The sequence below is a fragment of the Ursus arctos genome, unplaced genomic scaffold, assembly GCF_023065955.2.
Source record: "Ursus arctos isolate Adak ecotype North America unplaced genomic scaffold, UrsArc2.0 scaffold_24, whole genome shotgun sequence".
Taxonomy (NCBI): domain Eukaryota; kingdom Metazoa; phylum Chordata; class Mammalia; order Carnivora; family Ursidae; genus Ursus; species Ursus arctos.
This window is the reverse complement of record NW_026622919.1, coordinates 20842996-20867702: the sequence shown is the minus strand read 5'-3', so window position 1 is coordinate 20867702 and position 24707 is coordinate 20842996. Positions and strand designations below refer to the sequence as shown.

The following is a 24707-nucleotide window of genomic DNA, read 5'->3' as shown; positions in this document are numbered from 1 at the left end:
GAGGCTTACAAAACAAGCCCTGGGCTGCCTCTAAGGGCAAGGGTCAGGAAGAAGAGAGCCCCAGCAGGGCCAGCACAGGGGGAGTGTGGGAGTAGGGAACGTGGCCGGGGCAGGATTGAATTGTGTCCCTCCAAATTCACAAGCCCTAACTCCCAGTGTGATCGTATCTGGAAATAGTATTTTTAGGAGTTAATTAAAGTGAACTGAGATCAGAAGGGTGGGGTCCTAATGCTAGAGGCTTAGTGGTCTTATTAAGGAGAAGAGAGAGCTTCCCCTCTCCAGGAGCACACACTGAAGAAAGGCCATGTGCGCAAACAATGAGAAGGTGGCCGTCTGCAAGTCAAGAAGAGAGCTCTCACCAGAACCCAGCCATGCTGGCACCTCAGGCTCCAGAACGGTGACAAAGGAAGTGTCTGTTGTTTAAGCCACCCAGTATTGTGTTATGGCGGCCTGAGGAGACTAAACCCAGTGTAACTGGGAGGCCCTGGTCCTGCTCTTTCCCACGTGGCCCTTTAAGTCAGAAGAACCCAGGACCCAGGCCTAGATCAAGTAGGTTCCTGTCCCAGGCTGTCTTCTTAGGCTTTTATCCCTTTCCCGGCCTGAAGTCCCAGGTTTTCCCAGCTTCCTCTTCCAATCACACTTCTCCCCAACCCAGGCCTCAGATCCTGTCTCCTGCCCCTACAGTCATCTTTCTGAAGAACAAATCTGATCACTTACTCCTTGGCTGAAAAGCCTCTGATGTCTCCCCATTGCCCACAGGATGAAACCCAAGCAGGTTGCCATGTATGATTGTGCATTGCACAACCCGTGCAACTGTACACAAAGGGTCTTGAGTCCAACCTCATTCATTCCTTCACTCATCCATTTCATTTAACAAGTATTCGTTCCCTAGGCATTCTCAGCTTAGTGCCCAAGGTTCTTGAAAATCTGGCTCCTGACTCTCCTTTGCTTCCCGTCTTATTTCCTTGGGCACCACATACTTTAGCAACACTGAACATGGTTCCATCTCACACCTTGTGCTTCACACACAAATCCATCCGTCAGCTTGTCTGAGAATGCTGAGGTAGGATGGGCCCAGATTTGGGATCCTATTTCTCTGCCATTTCCCAGCTAGGAGAATATGGGTAAGTTAACCCTCCGAGCCTCAGTAAAATGGGATTAAACATACATAACCTACCTCACATTGCACTTAGCACGTAAGAGCCTCTCAATAAGAGTTGGTTTCTCCACTTCTTTACGTGCTAAACTCCTTTTCATTCTTGAAGACCCAACCCGAACGTTACCTCCTTGGTTATCATGGCCCTCATTCCCTCCAAATGGATAAAGTTTACATTCCCTGTTTCTACCTTTTCCTGCCAGTCCCACATGGCACTCACAAAGCTCTGTTAGAACGCTGTTGCACTGATCTGGTTTCCTGGCTCACATGAACAAAGCATCCAGCCAGAAAACCCTTGTTGCATGAAGCAAGGCAGCAATCTCTGGGTTGGGAGGCTTTCACCTCCCAGTCCTGTCCTGGTTCCAAGCCCTCAGCCTGTTGGATAGCTTGAGAGTTCAGGACAGGAGGCAGAGGATGAAAGAACAGAGGTGAGCAGACGGAATCGGGGGGAGGTGGAGGGGTGAGGGTGCTTTAGCCTTCTGGGGAGGTCACTCTGCCGCCAGAAAGGAGGCAGGGTTTAGAGAAGGTGGCAGTCTGAGGCTTGAAAAATGGTTGGCAGTGCAGGTGGCTGCCCCTCTCCCTTCCCATCGCCTCGAGCTGGGCTTTGCTGTGGGTCCAGCCACCTGGGGAAACTGCATGGGACAGGAGTGAGAGAGAGGAAGGTTTTTCTGTAAAGAGGGAGAGGACGGACAGGTTTGAGACAGGAGGGTCAAGAAGGAATGAGCTGGAGAAAGGTGAGGAAGGAGAGGAGAACCCGGAGCAGGGAGGGTGTGGGAGGGGTGTATGTGTGTGTAGACAGTAGGATGGGGAGGGCTAGAAAGTTGGGAGGGGTGACATTGGAAGGTACTGGGGAGGGAGGGTTCAGACCAAGGGCTGCAAGACCTGGGACCTCCTGAACAGAAAACTCTTGGGGTATGAAGACTCCTCCCCTCCTGGCTCCTGGCTTGGTGGCTGTCCTTCCTCGCCTCTGCTCACCACCCCTCCTACCCTTGCTGGGCTGGCTGCTCTGCTCATCGGTAAAAGTCTAAGTCAGGTTCTTTGTTGAATCTTCCTGCAGGAAAGATGAGCTGTGGTAAATACAGCAGAGATATTACCTTCCATGGACTTGGTCCACGGCCAGGTGGACGGGGGCTGGGGCGGGAGGCTGGAATTGAAGTTTGGTAGTGGGAGGAGAGGCGGGGCTCCTCAACAGCCATTCAAGGCCATTGGGTGGGTCTGTTTGCAGCCCCTCCAGGGCAGCTCCTGCCCCTGGGTCACAGAACTCGGTCTAAACAGAAGAAACAGCTCCCCTTCTAAGGCCCCTTAGGAGAGTGGATTTCCTGAGGCCCCTCCTATACCACTTGGCAAGGCTTGGACTGCCGGCAGGCAGAAGCTAGTGGTAGAATCCCCCCAAGCTCGGGGTGGGATGATGAAGCCATTGTCTATTTCTCTAGTGCTGAGCTGGTAGCTCAGGGCTCCTGGGTTCAGAGACTCTTCCCGACTCCTGCCCATGTTGCACCTGCCTCTCCTTGCCCCTCAGGGAGCCTGAGTGAGACCTCAGAACCTGTCAGGGGGGCCACACAGACTCACCTTCAGCCCTGGGCAAGATCTCAACTCTCTCTCTTCCTGGCAGAATGTCACGAGGAAGAAAATCACGTGAGTGGGCCATGTGGGGGACGCGGAATGGCTGAAGAGGTGGTTTGTGAAGGGAAGCCAACGCAGACTATACCGCTGTGGCCAGGGGTGTAGGAGCGAGTGTTCCCTACAACGCAGTCACCACCTGCCAGCTCAGGTCCCCCTCTCTGTTCAGGTCTCCACCTCTGAGGGGGCTGCCCTGAATGCCTTAGAACTAACGGTTATGCCAAGACAGACACTTTATTTTCCATGGGAACTACATAGGCATTCATGGGTAACAGGAGGGGCTCTCTGCCAGACTCCTGAATATGACCTTGAGAACTTATCTAGTGTTCTCTGCTCTCCAGGGATGGGGCAGTGCCTCGGCACAGGCTGGGTGGGCTGCTCTCAGCCAGTCCTGCCAGCCCAGGGCAGTCTCAGTCCAGTTTGGTTTCCTGGGTTGAAATCATAATCCATCAGTCCCGACTTTGGCCGAAGATAATGATAATGAAGTGGTGGCAGGGCCCACGGCTGGGAGGGGGCAGGCACTTGCTCCTTGTAGAGCAAAAGTGGGTTTCTTCTCTGAGCCTCCTCTTCCATCCTCACGGTGTGGTTTTCTTAGGACCCTAGGCCTGGTAGACAAACGATTCTGGCTTCCTGGGAGTCTTGATGGAGGTGCGGTTGGGGGAAAGACCGCCCAGCTTCTCTAAACCTCTTGAGTTGGCTGCCTGTCTGCATTCATGACTCTCTGCTGCCCCCGTGTGGCTGTAAGGCCAGTAGATGCCCTACTGCGGGGACCGTCTGCGTGTGTCTATGTGTGTGTTTTGGGGAACAGGGGGCACTCAGCAGCACCCGCGCTGAGGCTGAACCAGAGAAAGCTGGCCCTTGTGTCTGCTCTGGAGAGCAGGGGGTTTCCCTGCCCCCACCTCCCTCCTGTGGGTTACATAAGCAACCTTAGGGCAGTTGTGACGCCTGCTGGAGGACACTTGCTTACCAAAAAATTGAGAGAAAAGATGGGGCTGATACTCATTTGCAGTGGTGGGGACTAGACATCAGGAACGTGAGGGCAGCTGGGTGGTCTCTGCCCATGGGGACAAGTTCCCCCTTGCTAAGCTGCCCTGACAACCGTGGCCACATTGGCCTAAAGAATCCAGGGCAGGCAGATCCTGCTTAGTCCTGGGGACAGCTGCCCAAGAAGCCATTATGGAAGTGGGGAAAGGAACAGATATGGAGGGAAAGAGAGTCCGACCGTCCCTCCTTTGGTCGATCCTTGCATATTGTCTCTCCCAGGTCAGCCTTGGGCTAGGGGCCATGGGTCCTGACCCAGCACCTGCTCTTCTCCATGACAGACGGTCGCAGGTCTCTAACTCAGGCTACTGTGTTGGTAGTGTCCAAGCTGACGGAGTCAGCGGGCTTCAGAGGTTGTTTCCATGCGGCCTCCTCAGATGTGGGTGTGCTTCAGAATCACAGGGAGCGTGTTAAGATGCCAAGGTCTGAGAAGAATAGCCAGTCCTGTCTATTGGCCTCTTTTCCATGGTTGAGGAAACTGAGACCCAGCTGGGTCTGGATGAAGGTCACTGCTGACGGTCATAGGGTTTCCAGGGTTTCAACGTGGTACCGTTCTCCTCCAGTCCAATAGATTGGCTCATTAGTATGGCCACAAGCCCCCCGCTCATGGGTTCCAGCCCTTTTGCGATGTCCGGGAGGGGAAAAGGAAGCTCCCTCCCTCTACATTCTTTCTGTGTCCTGCAGCAGGGCGCCCACCAGGCTGATGACCTGGGAGGCTGGCTGGACTGTGTCGTACTCTGCAAACAGGTGGCACACATTCTCCTGTGACTCTGTTTGGCTCTTGGCCACAAACCCGAAGATCCTGGTAGAGGACACAGCCTGAGTGAGGTGGTGGGGCCCAGAGAGGCTGGGAGGGGTGATCTCAGCTAGTATGGTGCTCTGCCCTGCCCTTTCCCCAGCTCTCGGAGTGTAGGATGGGCCTCCTCTGTCAGACTGGGAGATCCTTGAGCTCAAGACTGAGGTTTCCCTCCTTTTGAATGGGGGCTCCCTGAGGACAGGACCTGTGTATTCCTAATCAGAGTGGAAGCTTCCTGAGGCCAAGGATGTGTCTTGACCATCAGACTGGGGCATCCCCATAGATTAAGGCTCCCAGAGGTTAAAGCTTGTGCCTCCTACATAAGACCAAAGGCTCCCAGGCTCACGTCTCCCCCTTCAGACTGGAGGCTCTCTGAGGACCAGGGCCCGTGCTACCCCCATCAAAACCATGGGCTCTCTTAAGGTCAGGACAGGGCCTCCCTCCTTCCCCAAGTTTCTCCTCTTGTGGGGTCCCAGGTTCTGGCCCAGGGAGATATTTTAGGGTGGTTGACAGGGCACAGGAAGGCCTTACCAGGAGGGCTTGCAGTACTTTTGCCACCTGTGGGAAAGGAAGATGGACAGGAATGAGTACTGAGGTTTCTCTGCATTCCACAGGACTCTGGCTCAGCAGCTGGGGACAACGGCCAGCGGCGACCACACCGCACTGGGTCCCACCCTCCCTCCTCCTGTTGCTCCTGGCCTCTCGAGGCTTTGTCTGTGACCCCAGTCCCAGAGTCAGCAAGGAACCTCAATGGGCAGCTAGGCCCTGGATGGCTTTGTGAGTTTGGCCCAGCCTTGAACTTACTTCCGTTGCTCGGGGTCCATGCCACAGAAGCGGAGGGTGGTGAGGGGGTAATGGCGCCGGAAAAACACCCTGGAAGAGGCAGGGAGAGAAGGAGAGCTGGGGAGAGCCTGTCTCAGTGCCATGTCTTACTTCCATCTCCTCCAGCTCTCCCAAAGTCAGATGCCCTGCTCTCCAAGAAGCCTCCCAATTAGACCCCGTATAGCCTGCCATGACTTTTCCCACTGCTGGGCCCTGGGGCACATGTTTGCACTTCTCTCTTTTCTTTTCTTTCCTTTTTTTTTTTTTTTTTAAGATTTTATTTATTCACTTGAGAGAGAGAGTGAGAGAGAGAGCACTTGAGTGGAGGGGCAGAGGGAGAGGGAGAGCAAACTCCCCACTGAGCAGGGAGCCTGGCGCAGGGCTCAATCCCAGGACCCCGAGAGCATGACCTGAGCCGAAGGCAGACGCTTAACTTACTGAGCCAGCCAGGCGCCCTGAACTCTCTTTTCCTGGAGTGAATCTGCCTTGTGTCCTGCATATTCATGTTTCCTACACTCTCTCCGCCCCCTGCCCACTGTGTCACTTAACTGCTTGAGGATAGGAATGATGTCTTGCTCATCTCTTATTCCTCCAGCCCAGGACCAGGCTCCTGCTAGACTGTGAAGCCCTGAGCCCGGGCAGGAGTGATTTCATCCACTGTGTTGAAGTGGACAGCCAGAGTCTGGCCTTCTGCAGGTGTTCCATCAATGGATGCAGATTTAACCAGTGCCCGGTGAATATTGGCTAATTCGATCTCCACTGGTCACAGGGAAGGGGGACTTTGGTAGATGGTCATTGGCATGAGGCCCAGAGAAGGCAGAGAACTTGCCTGGAGTCACTCAGCAAGTCACTGACCACGTTGGGTCCAGGATCCTGAATCCTACCTTCATCACTGATCCACGGTCATCTCAGGCATCCCCTCCAGATCCCCCTGCCCCGCCCAGCCGCCCCAGGGCAAGGGAAGTTCCTTACTTCCTCTGGACATCGGTCAGGGTGATCCCTTGCTCAGTGACTTTGAAGTGAACCACCGTGGGTGTGGGGAGGATGTCCCTCTCAAAGGTGGTTGAGATGGCCTTCCGCACGGCCAGGGCTCCACTCAGGGTTTCTACACTCACGGAGGTCAGGTACAGGGCGTGGCAGCCTGTGGGATGGAAATGCCGTGCTTAGGCTTTGCCAGGATCCACCATGTAGGGGCAGGTAGGGTCCCCCAGGCCCTGGCGCCCTCTGCCCTGAGCCGGCGTCAGGGCTCTTCCTTCTTCAGGAATCCAGTGGGGCTCCTCTGAGCCACCAGCCAGGCAGGCAGGAGTGTGTGAGTGACTGCAGTTCGAGGCCAACCCCAGAGGACGTTGGGGGCATCTGTTGCTTTGCATTGCCCTGGCCTCGGGCCCTCTCGGGTGGAGTAAGGGAGGGGCTGCTGCTCTCTGTGTAGGGATGTCCAGGCAAATCTTCCTTCTGTCCAGAAACATGGCTGGCAGTGCTTCCACCTCCACCCACCCCGGGGCCTGGTTCATTGTCAAGAGAAGGTGGAGAAGACAAGAATGGGGAGGGGGCACTCGGACAAGCGCTGATCTGTGCCTGGCCCCTGGCCATGAAGAAAAGCAACCTTTCCCTGGTAGAAACCCCCAAGACTTGGACCCAACACTTCACAGAGGATCCCAGACCCAGAGATCACCTCTAGGGCAGGTCCCTCAGAACCAGAGAGGCCCCGGCACATCCACGTGTGCCCATGTGTGTGCAGGACGGGGTGTAAGCCTCACCAACCTCCTTCTTTCCTGCCACCCCCGTGCCCCCCACCCCCAAGCTTGCAGACTCTCACCTCCAGCTTTATAGGGACGGGGAAGACCATGGGACACCTTGTTAAGGGTGAAGAAACAAAGCTGTAACGGGAACATGTGTGGACCTGTGTGTGCACATGTGTGTGTGGGGGGCTGGGAGGTGCCCTCCGGGGGGGCACAGCCAAGCCAGGAGCCTCCCCCATGTCACTCACCTGCAGATTTCTTCAGGCAGGAGGCCCGGCTGTCTGTAGTGGGGTCTGAGGAGTCTCCGCCTCCCAATTCTGAGCAAAAGCAAAGTAACAGGCCCCAGAGGGGGCGGGGGTGGAGTGAACGGACTCTTCTCATAAAAACACTAATCCCTTTGAACATCTCCCACCTCCGCCCCCACCTTCAGGAAGCAAGCCGTTGAGAAACCTGGTGTGATTACCGTAATTAGACAAACGGGGCCACTTGGGGCTACCCAGATGCCTCACTTGCAAGGCTTTTGATCCCTCCTTTCCCTCCTCACTCCTCCAGCCCCTGGACTGCTGCAGTCACCTGGTCCTCAGAAGCCTCCCACCCTCCTTTCAGAGCCCATCCCAAACCCAGGCCTTTCTTTGCAGAAAGTAAGCAGGCTTTCCCCATCACCACACTGGGGGCTCCCCCTGCCCTGACTCCTCTCCCAGAACCCCTTTGCTGCTCCTCCTGTACACCCGGAGATCATCTACTCCGGCTGGCGGTGCGGCTGGGCTGGGGGCTCTGGATGGGACTTCCTGACCTCAGTTCGCGGTCTGACCTGTGTGCCTTTGGGCAAGTTACTCAGCTCCTTGAGCCCTCCTTTTCCCATCTGTGAAATGGGGATAACACCTATTTGACACAGTTGTGAGGGGGGAGTGAACAAGGGAGTGCCCAATAAAGGGTGGACCTGGAAGAAAAAAACCAACCCTCTCCAAACCGGCTGATTTATTCTCCTTTCATCCTCTCAAAGAAGGCTCCCATTTATCAAACACGTACTCTGTGATAAGAGCCTTGCCTAGACCGGCTCATTTAACCCCCAGCCAGTCCTGAAGCTAAGTATGATGATGGCTGTCCCCATTTCATAGAGGAGGAAACAGAGGCTCAGAGAGGTCGACATTCTCAAATTCTCAAGCCAGGAAGTGGAAATGCTGATGGATGCTAGGCGAAGGACGTTCAACTGTGATACTAATCCATAAATAAGGTGAGACGTGACTACTAGGAGTCTTTCTAGTAAGAACAGTCATGCCCAGTGCCCTGGTGTTGCCTCTTGGGGGCCCAGACCCACCTTTCTGTGGGATGGTGAGTTTGCAGGGCAACGCCAACGCCATGATGGAATGCTGGCACACAAAGGCAGAGAGGCTCCCTGCAAGGAAACAGGCAGCCCTGCGTGAGAAGGCTTCCCCCAGACCAGTCTCCCAGCCCAGGAGTGTGGGGCCCACCTAGCAGCCTGCAGGCGGGAGAGGCTCACCAAAGTAGGGCTCCTCGTCTGCTCCTTTGAGATGCACCCCCTTGGCGGAAGACTCGATGAGGAAGTGGCGGATGAGGTCACTGTTGTCGTCACCTGGACAAAGACGGGAGAAAGAGTGCATGTGGATGGGAGTTCCAGAGCCCGGTGTTAGTCGAGCGCTGACCAACTCATTCCCTGACCTGCCTCCTCCCGGGCCATCCAGAGGTTAACTGGTTCATCCCCCTGCTTTGGTGTGGGACTGCTGGGTGGAACCCTATCTTCAAGGCCTCCCACAAAGGAGGTGCCAACATGTTTGCTCCAAGGCTTCTGCGTCCAGTAATTCTCCTCTCAGGAGATCTTTCTCTTGGTCTCAAGAGCACCAGGGATGGTCCTACCGACTACTGAGATCAAATCTTAATCCTTCAGCCTGATATCTCTCCCCCTCTACCCACTCCTTCCCAGGTACTGTTATTCTCTACCAGATGGTCCCTGCTGGAGCTAGGCTGGCCCTGGAGGGCGAACAGTGCCCCTCTGCCTCCTCTCCGCCAGTCCATGGCTTCCTCCTCTCTGTGCTCATTGGCAAGCCTTCCTTGATAACCAACACTGCCCCAGAGGTCACTTTCTTATTGGGACAGAGTGGCATAGTGTAGACAGCATGAAGTTGGGGTTTCCATCTTTGCTTTGGAGGGGGTCATTAACTAACTCTTGCAGCACCATTTACCTCATCCATTTTTTTTTAAAGATTTTATTTATTTATTCGACAGAGAGAGAGAGAGACAGCCAGCGAGAGAGGGAACACAAGCAGGGGGAGTGGGAGAGGAAGAAGCAGGCTCCCAGTGGAGCAGGGAGCCCGATGCGGGGCTCGATCCCAGGACCCTGGGATCATGCCCTGGGCCGAAGGCAGACGCTTAACAACTGAGCCACCCAGGCGCCCCAACCTCATCCATTTGTTATATGAGAGCTATACTTCTGGGGTTTGGGGAAGGGCTGGAACTTATACCTTGTACTATAATGATCTGTTTCCATCTATCTCCCCAGCGAGGTATCCCAGTGCAGGCTGGGTGCCCAGAGATGTGTGTTGCGTGTGCGAGACCACCGGAAAGCATGCGATAAGCTATCACACGTGTGATAAACTGACACATACACGTGATAAGCTAGGGCACACACATTAGTACTACATTCGGTTCCTTCACAATAAAGCTGGTCTGGACAGAGGGGGGTGCCCAGAGGAGAGCATCCTGGAGAGGGGCTGGGAACTTCCTCCTCTTCCCCCCATGAGAGCAGAGGAGGGGATCTGGGGACTCCAGGAGGCAGAGTCAGCTCAGGCTTGCTGTGGAAGGAGCTCCTTGCGGAGCCTTGGTGCAGGAAGGCAGCTGGGAGAGCGCTGAGGTTGACCCCCCTCCCAGGAGTACTCGAGGGCCTGCGGCAAGGCAGCGGTGGAGCTGGGACTAGAACCTACCACAGCCTCTGTGAGGCCATGAGTGAGGACAGAGACTGGGGCGTACCTGATCGGTTTGGGGCAGGCGTAGGGGCCTCCTGCACCTTCAAGGCAAGGCCAAAGGAGCCTCGGTAGGAGGAACTGTCCCTCACGACGAAAGCCCCTGGCTCCTCCTTCCTCAGCAGCTCGATTGCTGGAAAAATCCTTGGGTCAGAGACAGTTACCCCCCCTCCACCTGAACACCCCTGTCCCTCAGCCCCATATAATCTTCATAGAGCAGACATTACAGAATCACCTTGTGTTCCCAGGAAGTCCTTCCTATTGTCTAATGTCCACTCTTCCTGCTGCAGTCCCTATTTCCTCAGGACATGAGGTTCGCACGACACCCCCCTCCCCTGGATCTACCATTTGCTATTCCTTCCCCTGCCATGACCCAGGGCCCCATCTGCCTGATGCAAGGTGCAAGACCCAGGCTTGACTCCTGGGTCACTCATCCCTTGAAACAGTGCTTCCTTTTACCTTGTTCCCGGGAGATGCTTGGCTTAAACCAGTATTTAGATGTGTCCATCACAAACTTCATGGTGGGCTGCATGTCCCTGGTGGGACCTGGAGACAGAGAGGGGGGACCCTTTAGGCTGGACAGAGGGGAGCTGAGAGACCCTTCCCCTGCCTCTGCCTGGTAGTCCCATTCAACCCACCCTACCCCACCCCAACCCCACTGTATCTCCGACGGCCTACAAGAGGCAAAATTTAACAGAAGAATTCAGGGCTTGGCGCATCTAGGACCTAGGAGTCTCCCCTTGTATCCTTGGTAATGAATCACAAACAGATAAAATCTCAGTTTAATGAGAAACAGTTTCTCAAATCTTGTGTTGTCTGGTGTGGACTGAAAGAAGGGATAAATAAGGGAATGTAAGATGCATTGCATGTTTGGTTTTACCCTCTCTTCCCCCTTAAGAATCCTACAAGTGTCTTGGGGGGCACATTCAGTTTGGAAAAGAAAATGAAAGAAAAGTTTGAGGAAAGGAAGGCAGTGGATCTGGGTAGGTGAGCCTGTGTGGAAGTCAGGGGACAGGATTCCTGACTCTGATTTGGGACAACTGTCTTGCTCCTGGAGCCCAGAGGGGACTGAGTGTACTAAACAGTCTCCGAGGGTTTTTTTGACGTTCCAATAGCCTAGGTAATTAGCATGGATTTTGTTTTGAGAATAGTTTGCAGAATTTGTTTAGACCCCAGGGTATAATTAGTGACATCCTGGGGCATCACCAAACCAGGATGGGAATATCACCGGACTCAGTAAATGTGTTCTTTGTGATGACAAAATGGCCATTTCCCTGGGTCCCTAAGGCAGAGAACAGTGGTTTTCAATTTTGGCATTTTGAAAAGGTGTGTTGTGGCCAGTTGAGAGTAGCTCATTATAAAAAAAAAATGTACTAAAATCTGCAAATGATTTGCCCTGGGAAAACGATCAGAGCAGACTCAACGACACGCCTGTCATGCCATTTTTCTCTTGCTTACATTGACATGGCTTCCTGAATGGCAGTGTGGGCCAGAGTGGACATCACGCCCCCCAGGAGTCACCCTGATGCTTGTGGCTGAGTGAGGGGGGAGCAGGGACAGTGTCCCTGGGGCTCTGCAGGGGTTCTGCTCTGGAGAGGCGAACCCTGTGGGTGCTAAGCCTGAGCCTCTGTGTTTACTGCTTTGGGTTGTGGCTGGTTTTGTTCTTTTTGGATGCCTGAAGTCACAGAGTACGGGAAGGAGGGTGTTTGCTGCTTTGTGGTTTTTAGCTGTCTGAATTGGAATGCATTGTCTCCGTCGGCTCTGTGTGTGCTCGTCATCCACGGACGTCAGAGGTAGGACTGACTCTCCTTCTCCCTCTCTTGGGTTAGTCATCAAGCCTGCTGTTTTCATATCCCGAGGGTCTCCTGGCTCTGTCCTCTCTCCTCCGCCCTGCCCCGCCCTGGTGCAGGCCCCCGTTACAGCTCGTCTGGACCACTTCATGATGAAAATCAAAACAAAACTGCTCTCCCTGCCCAGGCCGGGCCCTGCAATTCATCTGCCACGCAGCCAGCCGCCGGAGTGATCTATTGAACGCGTACCTCTGACCCCATCACTTTCCTGTTCTAGACTCCCTGCTAGTTCCCCCCACCACCCCCCGCGGCCTAACGGGTAAAATCCATTCTTTAGCTTGGTGTTCAAGACCTTTCCCAATCTCGCCCCAGATTACTCAATTACTTCATCCCACACCCAACACTCCAGTCATTTCTTAAACACGCATGTACTTCTACACCTTCCTGACCGCGGACTTGCTGTTCCTCTGCTGGGAATGCCCCTCCTCTCCTGCTCTGGCTCCAGACATTTGATCCACTCTTCCAGATCCAGCTCACATATCACTTCCTCCAAGGAGCTTTCCCAGTTTTTTACACTAAAAGGATCGCCCCTTCCTTTGTGGTCCTTTAAGACTTAGGACATCTCTTTACTCCTGTGTTTATTCTACTCTATAGTGATCCTTGGTTTTTGTCTCTCTTTCTAAACTGTGTCCACTCTCTTGTCTCTACTCTTTGGCAAAGTGCTTGGCACACAGTAGGTATTCAGCGTGTTGACCTGCTATTGCAGAAACCCACTGATGCTTTGTCTATTTCCCCAAGCCAAACCTCACAACGGTTCAAGAATTGGTTTACAACATACCCTCCGAGGACGTGATGAGAGGGGCATCTGGCAGGGTTTGGCTGTGGCTCCTGGTGGCTGGACAAGAGTTGCTAGAAGTGGCCCCGGGTCGGACAGAGTCCTGGTGTCCTGGGATCTGCTGGGATGGGGGAGACCCTGGTTCTGGGCAGCCGTTGATCAGCACGATGGGTATGTCCACCATGGAGTTGGTGATGGATGGCGGGCAGCTGCTGGCATGCTCCTTGGCCAGTGGCGGGGAGTGAGTTGTTCTGGGCTGGCCCACGTTTGGGGTGGGGTTGCTGGGGACCTGGAAGTCACTGGCTCTTGTACACAGCGACACTTGGCCAAGGCTGTGGAGGCTAGAGGAAGAGCTGGCTGGGCTTTCCAAGGATCTAGAAGATGACTGATGACTGGAGACGCTGGAGTGGAGGAGGGACTGGCTGCTGCAGGGAGCGCACCAGAGAGGCAAGGTGTTAGGGTGTCAGTGGATTCGCAGGAGCCAGAGCCAGGCTCTGGAATCTACTGATCTGGGTGCCCATAGCTCTGGTTAAATAGAGTATTGCATACTCCATCCCCCACAGCCCAAAGCAAAGTGCATGCCCACCTGATCCCCAAGGGATGCTGAAGAAATGTCCCTGCACTACAAAGTCTTTGTCATTTAAAGCAGCTAATGAGCTGATCCCCTGCAGGTCCTGTGGGCTTATGCTGGACTGGAGCCCCTCTGCCTTCCCAGTGGGGCAGGTCTGACTGAGCTGTCACACAAGTACCCAATATTCCCAAGAGCCCTGCGCACAGGCTGGACCATGTCCACGGCGGATGCAGAGGGAACTTCCCAGCTGGAGGAAGAGGAGGAGTCCAGCTCTGCATCCAGCCAGACTTCTCTCTGAGCTCAGAGGCCCATGCCAATGGCCATGGCTGTGGAATCCCAGCCTCCTTGCCAAGGACTGCCTTGGCACATCGGCTTTGGAGTCGGTGTGGGGGGCAGAGGTCCTGTGGTTTGGTCCTCCTGGGCAGGATGGGTGTGTGTGTGCAGCTCTGCTGTGAGGCCAGCAAACTGGGCTGGGGGTGGAGGAGGGGACAGGCAGGTTGCCTCCCTCTTGCTAGGTTTTGCTAGCAACAGAGGAAGGAGGCTTTTCTTTCCTAAATGGTTTATCCTAGGCCTCCAAATTTATTTACATCCCTGTGTTTTGAGGTTTAAAAAAAATCCCTTCTTTGAGATGTGTCGTTTGAGTGCTAGAAAGGATACAGGTGAGTCTCATGAACGTAACAGTTCTTTTCCCAAGAGGTAGGCATAAATCAAAATTTTTGTATGTTGAGTTATACTCTAAGTGCTTGAGGAAAGCTTGAGACCCAAATGGCTGTGAAGGCATAAAAGAGAATATTCACTGTTTTGTTTTTGGTGTGTATCCTGATTTTGCTCAGATAAAACAGGGTGCCTGTCTATGATTTTAGGGTGTGTGTGTGTGTTGCAGAGGCAATATCAGAAGCTAGAGTAGGAGCGACCTACCTTCCGAACACGTAGCTGACATCGGATGCTGGGCTGGCTGACAACACAGAGACCCTGCTGCCCCGCTGTGGGGCCAGGCCCCCCAGCCCCTTCTCCAAGCCTGGAGAAGCCGCCAGTGGGGAGCCCAAGCCATGGGGGCCCGAGGCCTTGTTCCCCATGCAGGGGATAGAGATGCTGGGAGAGGGTGGGGGATGAGAAGAGGGAGCCCCAGAGGAGGGTGGGGGGCGCTGGTGGCCCCTGCCTTGGCTCCCAGAGAAGATGAGGCTCTCGCTGCTGCTTCGAGTTTCTCGGGGGATGTCTCTGGAAAGTAGGAGGCCACCACTGCGCGGGGAGCCAAAGGGCGGGGTGACAGATGGACTGGAGCAGCACTGGGGGCCATCGTGACACCTTGATCTGGTGGAGGTCACCTCGATGTACTTTATGTCTGGGGAGAGAGCAGAGCACTGGTGAAATCCAGGAGGCTGGACTCACAGAATAGGAATGCTGGAAGAGTCCTCAAGACCGTCTGGTCTCCCCTCCTTTAGAAGGATGAGGAAATCAAGGCTCAGAGAGAAGTTTGCTGGATTACGATTAGTACCCAGCTCCACCTTCTAAGCACAGTTCCAAAGTCCCCCTCCTTGTGATTTCTTCCTTTGGTGGGGAGATGCGGTGTAATGAACATGGCCTTGGAGTCTGACAGACCTGGGATTCAGATCTGGCTCTGCCACTTACTGTCAGAGCACTTGGCCAAACGACTTCACCAACTCGAGCCTCAGGTTCCACACCTGTGGAAAGGGGTGACTATAGCCAGTCTCTTGGTGTTACAGTAAGGATGAAATGAGATGAATGTAGGCGGCATAACACTGCTCCTGGCACATGGTAAATACTTTAAGAGAAGTTTTGCCACTTTCCCGCCAAGAGGCCTGTATGAATGTCCCCTTCCCCAGGTTGAAATGACCGCCTAAAGAGGGTGCCAGTCACATTTTCTGATGCCTTCATTGCTCAGGGCAGGTGAAGGCTGTTTCTACATCTGTGCCTACACTCAAAGCAGGGGTTCTCATGCTTGGGTGCACACTAGAATCACCCGACGAGCTTTTAAAAGTCCTAATGCCCAGGCTACACCTTCTGCCAAATAGATCAGACTCTCCGGTGCGGACCCAGACCTCAGGCTGTTTTAGTTCTCCAGCTGATTCCAATGGGCACCAAGCCACAGCACTGTGGCCCCCCGCCTAGCAGCGGCATGTCACCTGGGGGCTGGTCAGATGTGCAGAATCTCAGTTTCCACCGCAGGCCTGCGGAAGCAGAATCTGCATTTTAGCAAGACTCCCTGGAATCTGAGCGCACTTTAGAGTTTGAGAACTCTGTTTCAGAGTAGGAGCTCCCAGAGGCCAGGGTTTGCTACGTTATCAAGCTGTGGACCTCCCAGGCCATGCTTTTAGCTGGTACACAGTTGTTGGTTATTAAACACGCCCCAGGGTGGTGACTCACTCCAATGCTCTTTCTGTTCCCCAGTGGGGGCACCTCTTGTTCTGAGAACTCGCGCCTCCCTGGAGTGGGGTACCCTGTGGTTTTCCCCATGGTGAGTATGGATACCCCTCCTCCTGATCTGGGGGAGGGGAACTGTCCTTGGTGCTGTTCCAGCAAAGGTGGTGGAAGGTGGGGGCTACCTAGCTGCTCCCTCCTGGAGGCCTGTTGAGTCCTGCCTCCGGCTTCCCAGGATGGAAACTGGGGCAAAGTCAGCGGGAAACTGCACTTTCAGCTCCTGTCTGCCAGCCTCCCACCCCCTTGGGCTTTGGCATATGCACCAACTCCCGCCCACTCTATGGAATCCCTGCCTGCCCCAGCCCGCTCCCGGGTAGGACCTCAGAGTCTGCTCGGGGTTACTGCCTCTGTCTGAGCCTGCTTGGGCTGGGGTGGGGGTGGAGGATTACATCAGATGGGGGGCTGCTGGCAGGCTGACCTGGGCCTGCTGTTCCAAGGGGTGTAGGAACAAGCCTGGCTTTGCTGTCAGACAAACCTGGGTGTGAGTCCTGGTTTTGCCACTTTCCCGCCAAGAGGCCTCAGCTAACTTTCCTAACCACTATGAGCCTCAGTTTCCTTATCTGCAAAGTGGGGATCTAAAACCAACCTCCCGAGGTTGTGGTAAGGATAAAAGACACTGATGAATGGTGCCTGGAGCCTGGCCCATGGTGAGCTTCGGAGAGCTTCTGCCTGCCCGCCTGCTTTTTGAGGTCAGTATTGCCCAGATGGCTGACACTGTCCAGCTAAGGTGGGAGTCCCACTGCTGAAAGCAAGAGAAGACTATTTGGCACAACGTGTTGTGGGTTCTGAAAGAGTAGAGGTCTTGGAATGGGGTGGATTCTTTTGGAAGTTTGGCCAGCACTTCTATTTTTATAGGACTTTATAGTGTTTATACCCATAATCCTCTTGGCTCTTATGCCCAATGCCAGCGGGCATTGCTTTTACAGAGGAGGAAACTGAGGCTCCGAGAAATGTGGCAATGGAGTTGGCCTTTATTGCAGAATTTTTAATAAAGGCTGGCATTTACTGAGTGCTGTGTGCCAGCACTGTTGCAAACATGTTCCCTATATTAGCTCATTTAACCCTCACAACAACTCTATTGAAGTAGAAAATATTACGAATTCCGTATAAGAGATGAGAAATCAAGGCTCGGAAAGGTTAAGTGAGATATCCAATGCCACACAGCCAGGGAGGGGAGGAATCTGACTCCCGCTCCTGTGCCGTGTTTGGAGGGCCTCTTCCAGGACGAGGGACTCCTCAGGACCCTTTCCCAAGGCCTTGCTTTGTGAAAAGGTGCTTGGCTGCTTTGGGGGAGGGTGTCTCGGTGAAGCTCCGGGCTTCCGCTCGCTGGGTCATCCAAACAGCCGACCAAAGGCCTTGCTCAGGGCACTGAGCAAGCAGAGCAGAGTGGGAAGGGAGGAAGGAAGGAGTCCTGGAGCTGTGAGTCACCTGCCCTGAGGTGCATGTGGCTAGGGAAGGTGGAGGCCCCCCACACCCTCACCTGGGTGCAGCCACTGTTTACAGACCCTTGGGGCAAGTCTGAGCAGTGCTGGGTGGATGCAGGCGCCAGCACCAGGCCGGGCTGGTGGAAGGGGGCACGTGGGCGGGGGGCAGAGATACAGTTATTAAACACCCTTCACTTGGGGTTGGCAAATAGCCTTGCCTGGCAGAAATGACTGGAAAATGAAATGTGGGTGCCTGTTCCAAAGATGGGGGGGGGTGGCGGAGATGGATATGGTGCTTGCTTGGAATAGCCATGCTCCCTGTGGGATGGGAGCCCCCCAGGGTAAGTCTGAAGGAAGGTAAGCAAGAGGCAGGGACAGGGAAGCTGGGGGAGGTTTGGGAGCAATGTGGGAGGTGGAGCCCCGAAGAGGAGCCTGTAGGCTGCCTCCAAACAGATTTGTTCTTCGAAGCTCCGGAGGGCAGGAAACTAGCTCCAGAGAAGAGAGAGAGAAAGGCAAGAACGCAGACTTTGGAGGCCGGAAGCCCAGGCTTTGAGGCCTGACCTACAAGCCACTGGCGGTGTGACCCTGGGTCATTACTTCTCCCTGAGCCTCGCTTTCTCATCTGTAAAATGAGGCTACCACGTTTCCTTCGCAGGGTAGATGTCGAGATCGTGCACTACGAAATCTATCTACATATATTTAGGGGAGGGAGAAACACGGGATAGCCGATGCTTCACTTTTAATTTTGCCAAGTGAGGACAAAGAGAAACAGTGAACGTCTGCTAGCACCACAACAACAGAACATCTTCCCTTTGACACCCCAAGAGAAGGAAGGATGAGAGGCAAAGGGAGGGCGTCCCACACGTTTGGATACATTTGGTCCCGTGAAAACTCACCACAGTGCCCAGAACTAGCTACGTAGCCACGGGCCGGCAAGCTCTCTGTCACCGGTAGTGGTGGTCTGAGGGGAGGGAGGGTTTTGGGAGGTTGAGATGCACGGGACAGGTGCCACCCATCACAGTGACACACTATTCGCGATCAGAGTGACCGCAGGGAAGGAGTTTCTAACAGGGAGCTGACGATGCCGGCTGTCTCAGGAGGTAGTGAATTCTCATCACCACCAGTCACGCAATGGTTAGAGGAGAGGATTGTCTTATTCCATCAGAAGACGCTAGGGCAGAATGAGGGGGCTTCATCAGAACTCTCTGACCACTGTTGGCTGCCTGCTTGTCCCCCGAACCCCTCTGCTACCCAGAGTCAGATGGACACATACCCACGGTGGCAGGTTGTGTCCAGGGCATTTGAGAACACAGACTACTGACCACTGCCCCTTACAGGAAGGGGATGTTGTCAACATCCCCACCCCATACATGTGGACGCTCCACAGAGACTGGTCTTGCCCCAGCGGGCCTTGAGTGTGTGGAACCCATGCCTTGGGGCATGAACATTAAAGCCCTGGGCTTGCTCCTGCCAACGGTAATTAGACCCAAGCCACCCTCCTGCAGAGACATGCCTGTGACTGGCCTCAAGAGGCAGGAAGATCTTGGGGGGGTAGAGGTGGTTCTTTTAACAGCCCTGGCAGGCAATGCTCGATGGGAGGGGCAGAAGGTAGGTTGCAGACTGGGAACTGGGACGCCAAAGGACCTGGGTGCTGGGCTCACTTCCACCCCAGACCCATAGCCTACCCTGGGGCGGGTCCTAAATGCAACCGCAGTGTTTAATTAAAACAGCTACCATTTATAATGACTAACAACATGTCAGGATTTCTGATAAACACCCAAGTGTTATTTCTCTTAAACCCTGCAACCCCTTTGAGATAAGAACTCATCTCTATATTACAGATGAAGAATACGAGACAAAGGAGTGAAGTCACTAGCTGGTGTAAGGTTTGCCCACCTCCAGTGATTAGGCTAGACTGGCCCTTACTGAAGTCCCTCAGCCTCAGTTTTTTCATCTGTAAAATGGTCATAGGATAGTTCATGGGGCTAGATTGGGAGGATTAAATGTTCTCCTGTAAGGTGCTCAGCACAGAGCCTGGGTATTATAAGTGCTCAATGAGTAGAAATTCTCATGGACCCTATTTCTAATCTCAATTGTACCCCTTAACCCGTTGCTGATCCTTTAAACCCCTGGAGACCTCGGTCTTCCAGCCTGTGTAAGGGGGAGGCTCCTCCTTGACCCTCATCCTCAGCAAATACTTGAAACCTTTTGTCTGGGAAATTGACACCAGATGTAGCGATTTCTAGATTCCCTTGGATGCAGTGATATATTGAACTTGGCTTGTACCAGCTTGCAAGAGCTGATTGTTAAATTTTTAGGATTTTTGTCCAGCTGATTTCTAAACTCGGACATTATTTAAAAATTAAATTACATAAACCTACAATGAAATAACCTACAATAAAAACAGAAGTAATAAATTCAATTCATCATATCCCAATTATTTAACTGGATTTTGCTATTATCCAGACTCTTTTTTTTTTTTTTTTAAGTTTTATTTGTTTAGGGGCGCCTGGCTGGCTCAGTTGGTTGAATGTCCAACTCTTGCTTCCACTCAGGTCATGATCTCAGGGTCGTGAGACTGAGCCACTCTCAGGATGGAATCTGCTTGAGATTCTCTCCCTCTGCCCCTTCCCCTGCTTGTATGCTGCACACCCTCTCTTAAATAAATAAATAAATAAATAAATAAATAAATAAATAAATAAAATCCTTAAAAAAAAGTTTTATTTATTTAAGTAATCTCTTAAACCCAGCATGGGGCTCAAACTCATGATCCTGAGGTCACGAGTCGCTTGCCAGCCAGGTGCCCCACTATTATCTCTAGTCTTAGGTTATTTTTATCTATTGTATTGGTATGGTGGAAATATACATAGACTGTAATGGCCATCTATAGGTATTTCCAGTGCTACATTCAGTGACATCGTGTTGGTAGGTGGAGATTGGCCATGGTGGGAGAATCTATACTGTGAAATTTGGCAGACGTTTCCAATCAGGGCTTTCTGCCACCCCATCATGGAGCTAGTTGCTAAACATTTATCAGCACACCACTGCTTACACACAGCAGGGTCCCGCCCTAAATAGACTGAATTCTGTGTCTTTTCAACCCCACTACTTCCAGCTTGGGCCTCCCCGGAGACAGACTCCCCTAAACAGGGACAGGGGCCCAGATAGCAATCCTATAAAAGTTTCAGGGGACCCAGGTTAGTAAGAGATATACTACAGAACAGTGAGGTTCAGGGACTCCGCATTTCTGGAGCTCTTATTTACATGCATGGCATTGTATGAAATTTTTATATCTATATTAACTTATTTAAAGGCTCTGAAAAATCACATAAAACAGGTATCCATCACTTCCGAACTCAGTAACAAAATAGAATTGGATAGTGAGGGAAACTTGTATATATTTCTTTTATATAGGAAAGAAAACAGAGAGATTAAGTAACTTGTTTAGGGCTGCACAGCACCTCCCAACAGGACATTGTCCCCTGCTCCTCGGATTTGATAGAAAAGTCCTTCTTCCTCATGAGGTCTGGTCCCCAAGCACCCCCTCCTGGCACTGGGCCCCAGGTCCTTACCCAAGGCTTCAGGCTCATCTTTCTTTTTCCTTGAGGTAGTGCTCTGGGTGGGCTCCGCCCAGGGGCTACCAGCTCTTGGGGGGAGCAGCTGGAAGGTGGGGTCCAGTTCCAGAATCATCTGGTTGAGGCTCTCCAGTGAGAAGTCAATGTAGGAGTCGAGGTCCTCCAGGGTCCCTGAGGTCTGCTCACTGGGGGACTGCAGGAGGCAGCTGGCTTTGGCTCCAGCCTGTGGGCCCTGCTGGAGCCTAATGGGGGGCCCCTTGTAGGGTGTGGGGGCCATCAGGGCTTGGGCTCCCCAGCCTTCTGTGGTGTAGTAAGGACACTGGGGTGGCAGGCTGGGGCTGGGTGCTGGGTGCAGGGCCCTCCTGGGTTCTTCGCAGGGAGTCAAGCCGACTGCATGGCCTCCTGCCAGCAAGGGGCCGGACATCACTTGCGACATGGTGGGGTCAGTGAACGTTGGTTTACCTCTAGCCTCAAACCAGCCTCACTTACACCCCAGAGATGTCGCTTGCTGACCAGGAGCTCCCAGGACCTGAAAAAGGCCAGGTTTGGGAACTGAGTAACTTTGGTAGTTGAAGCCCCTCCCACTCCTCCCCCCAAGCAAAGGCATATTTATTCATTCATGAAAAGCATGGATACTAGAGCCAGACTGCCTGGGTTTGCATCCTGGCTCTATGACTTACTAGCTGTACAATGTTGGACAAGTTAATTAACTTCTCTGAGCCTCAGTTTTCCTTAACTATAAAATGTGTTAAGATTTGTAACATGCTTAGAACGGTGCATGGCACACAATAAGCATTATGCAGGGGATTGTCAAAAATCACTTCAATAGAGTTTACTGAATCTCTGCTATGTCACAGACTTCTTTATTAAATAAATACCAGTTAATATTTATTGAGTCAATACTATGCATATATATTACACATAGTCTTTTAAACTCCTCCTAACAACCCTATGAGGTAGATACTGTTATTTTCTATTTTATGATGTGTGAATGGAGGGACAGAGAGGTCAGTAACTTGCCCAAGCATCATACTGTGTCATACAAGTGTCAGAGCAGGATTGGACCTCGGGCTGCCCGATGTCAGGAACCCTGCATTTAGCTGCTACTGCGTGTGGGCCAGTTAGTGAAACAGACAAGTAAGCAGGTGAGCAATTATAAACAGCGTTACCATGGAGAGGAAAAACAGAGGAGACTCTGTAGGCACTGGTGCAGAGGTCAGGGAGGACTTCCTGGAGGAAGGGCCTTGGATTCCTAACTCCCTATACTATTTGGAGTACAAATGCAGAGGGATCATTGAGGTCCAGGGAGGGCGTATGATTTGCTTGAGGTCGCACAGTAAGTTAATGAGCAAAGTCAGGCTCCCTGGTCCCCCATGGCTCCTGTAGGCTCTGTTGCCAGACCTCTCCTTGGCTGGGGCCTGGAGGGGCGGTGCATCCCAGGCACGGGGAAGAGAGTCTATAAATGGCAGTGGAAGGGAATAGGCCTCCAAGCTCCTTCCTCGGGGCAGCTGGGGACACGGAGCTGCGGCTCTTTCCTCACATGCTCCAAGTGGCCCAAGTTTCTTGGGGCAGGATCTCAGTGCATCCTGCAGGGTTTTTGGCTGGGCCCCACAGAGGAGGCTGGGGTTACTGACTTTGCAGAGCACATTGGGGGCCTGGGTTATCACTCAGGACCAGAACCTAGGATGCCTGCTTACTGATTGGAAACTGCTCTCGTGCTACCCTTTCCTCCATGGGCCTCAGTTGTCCCATCTGTATGATGGGACTATTATAATAACAGAGCTTAAAGTTTACTCCTTTCATTTTCTCGGTGGTTCTTTGAGGAGGGTACTCTTACTGGGGGGGCTGGAGAGGTTCAGGGATTTGCCTAAGGTCACAGACCCTGCAGAAGCCACTGGCAGAACTGCATTTTGAACGCAGGGACTTTGAACCTGGGCGTTCCTGGCTCCACAGTCCCAAACTCTTAACCCTATGTCACTGCTTCATAGATTTAAGACCCTTTTCACGCCTGCCCCTTCTGGGATTCTGGAACCCAGTGGGACGGGCCTGGGATTGAGCAAAAGGCAGGCAGCCCCTCAAGCTCTTGTTCAAACTCTTCTCACTTTGAATACTCCCTGAATCCCCAGCATACCCCCCAGGGCCGGGGCTAGGTCTCACTCCTTTACTCCTGGACCAACTCACCAGCCCACTTCTCTAGCTCTTTCTTTCCCTCTCTAAGGTGGAGGGGAGGGTCCCTGGGGCTCCAGACTCTGGGTGTGTGTCTGTGTATGCGCGTGTACTTGCCCGTAAACATGGGAGGGCTCGGACCAGCTCTGCCCTATTCATAGGTCCCTCCCATACCTTCCCCCTTCAGATTTGGACTCAAATATCTTTCTTTGTTCCCAAGGGCTCCGGAGGCAGGGGGATCCCGAAACCTTGGCAAATCCCCATTTCCACTTCGCTGACTTAATTTCTCCCTCCTGTCATGAGCCCAGGTCAGCAAAGGGAGAAGATAACAGAAGGTGAAGCCTGAGCTTCCTCAAAAGCAGTCTGCCTCAATAGCTACCCCCACAACCCCGTCCTTGACCAGAGGCTTCTGATTGTTTCATCCCCTCCACCCAGATCCAGTGAAGCAGAATTTGGCCATGGCCCCCACCCCTGGCTTCCTGGCAGCCTCTGGAGTGCCCAGCACAGGGGGGCGCTCAGGGCCAGGCTTTGTGCTCTGCACTGGGAGGCAGGAGGCCTGGGTCCTCGTCCATTCCCTTCCAAAGTCTCTGCGACCTCTGGCAAGCCTCTTCCCCACTCCCCCTGCCCCTCCTCCGGACCTTGGTTCTCTTATCTGTACACGGAGGGGTACAGATTTCATTCTCTTAAAGTGCTGAACTCCGGGGTCTGTGATCCTGGGACCACCTCTCTCATCTGCAGCCTCCTCCCATTTCCCTCTGCTTTTACTTCCAGCCCCCAGGACAGGTGGAGAAGCTGAGGACAAAGCGTTAAATGAGTCAGGCTGGTGAAGGTGCTGAATCTCCCTCTCTCCTTAGAGAATAAAGGCACATACCTGGTGTCCAGGGCAGGCTGACGGCTGTGTTCACTCCTGGCTCCTCGGACCAAGACTGCTCAAAGTCCAGGTGAGACGTAAGGGGAGGTGCAGTTCACCTCCAGACCTGCCTTAAGAGCAGGTGGCCCTCCCTCCCTCCCTCCCTCTTCCCCTCCAGGCGCTACACGTGGCTGATAGCCTGCAGGCCCCACCCCTCCTGCGTCGTGATGAGCTCAGGTGGGGCTGGCACGGGCACGGGCATGGGCCTGGCGGTTGCTGGGGCTGTGCGTGCATGTGTGTGTGTGTGTGTGTGTGCGCACGTGTGCATGCGTGGGCGTGTTTTCCAAGCTTCTTGCTTGCCTGCCCCCTCACCCCTCCTAACTGCCTCTTGTTGTGGGGGGGAGAGGGGTCCATGTACCATGTGGTCAGTGGAGCTGTTAGAGACAAACTCTGCCCTAGGGACAGGGTCTTGTTAGGACTAAGGTGTGCTGTGGGCATTCCTCCCACCGTGTGCCAGCCAGGAGAAGGACCACGGGCTGGCAGAACTAGCAGAAAGTGAAGGCCTTGGCCTAGGAAGGCAGCATGCCAGTGGGCAGGAGACCCTTCCCATACCCGCCCCCTCCAGACTGTCTGGGGTAGACACAGGGTAGGGGCCCACTGGAACTAAGACTGGGCATAGGTCTTACATTTTCTTGTTCTTTCTTCTTCGCCTGGGAATGGGGCTTCCGGCTCACTGGGAGGAGGCTCGGAGGGTCTGGAGGACTTCCAGAAGGGCTTGGAGCCACACTTCGCTTCACTCACTCACAGGCTATCCTTCGGCATGGTCTGGTCTGTGCCGCAGGGTGAGAGTTCCACGCAGGGGTGACGGCAGAAAGACCAGAAGTCTAAGCGTCCCCTCTCCCTGG

The 24707-nt window shown here is 53.5% G+C and overlaps 1 protein-coding gene across 1 annotated transcript; it reads right to left on the bottom strand.

The window, feature by feature from the left end:
- Window positions 1-2991: 2991 nt before the first annotated feature.
- On the bottom strand, window positions 2992-23959 carry TNS4 (tensin 4). The gene is made up of 13 exons (XM_026512890.4): window positions 23824-23959; window positions 20784-21315; window positions 14267-14690; window positions 12781-13202; window positions 10612-10698; window positions 10160-10285; window positions 8676-8768; window positions 8493-8570; window positions 7423-7491; window positions 6408-6576; window positions 5418-5486; window positions 5145-5171; window positions 2992-4619 (listed from the first exon to the last, which is right to left on the bottom strand). The coding sequence occupies exons 2-13, from the start codon at window positions 21220-21222 to the stop codon at window positions 4478-4480; spliced, it is 2145 nt and encodes a 714-aa protein (XP_026368675.2). The 5' UTR covers window positions 21223-21315; window positions 23824-23959; the 3' UTR covers window positions 2992-4477.
- Between the last annotated feature and the right edge of the window lie 748 nt (window positions 23960-24707).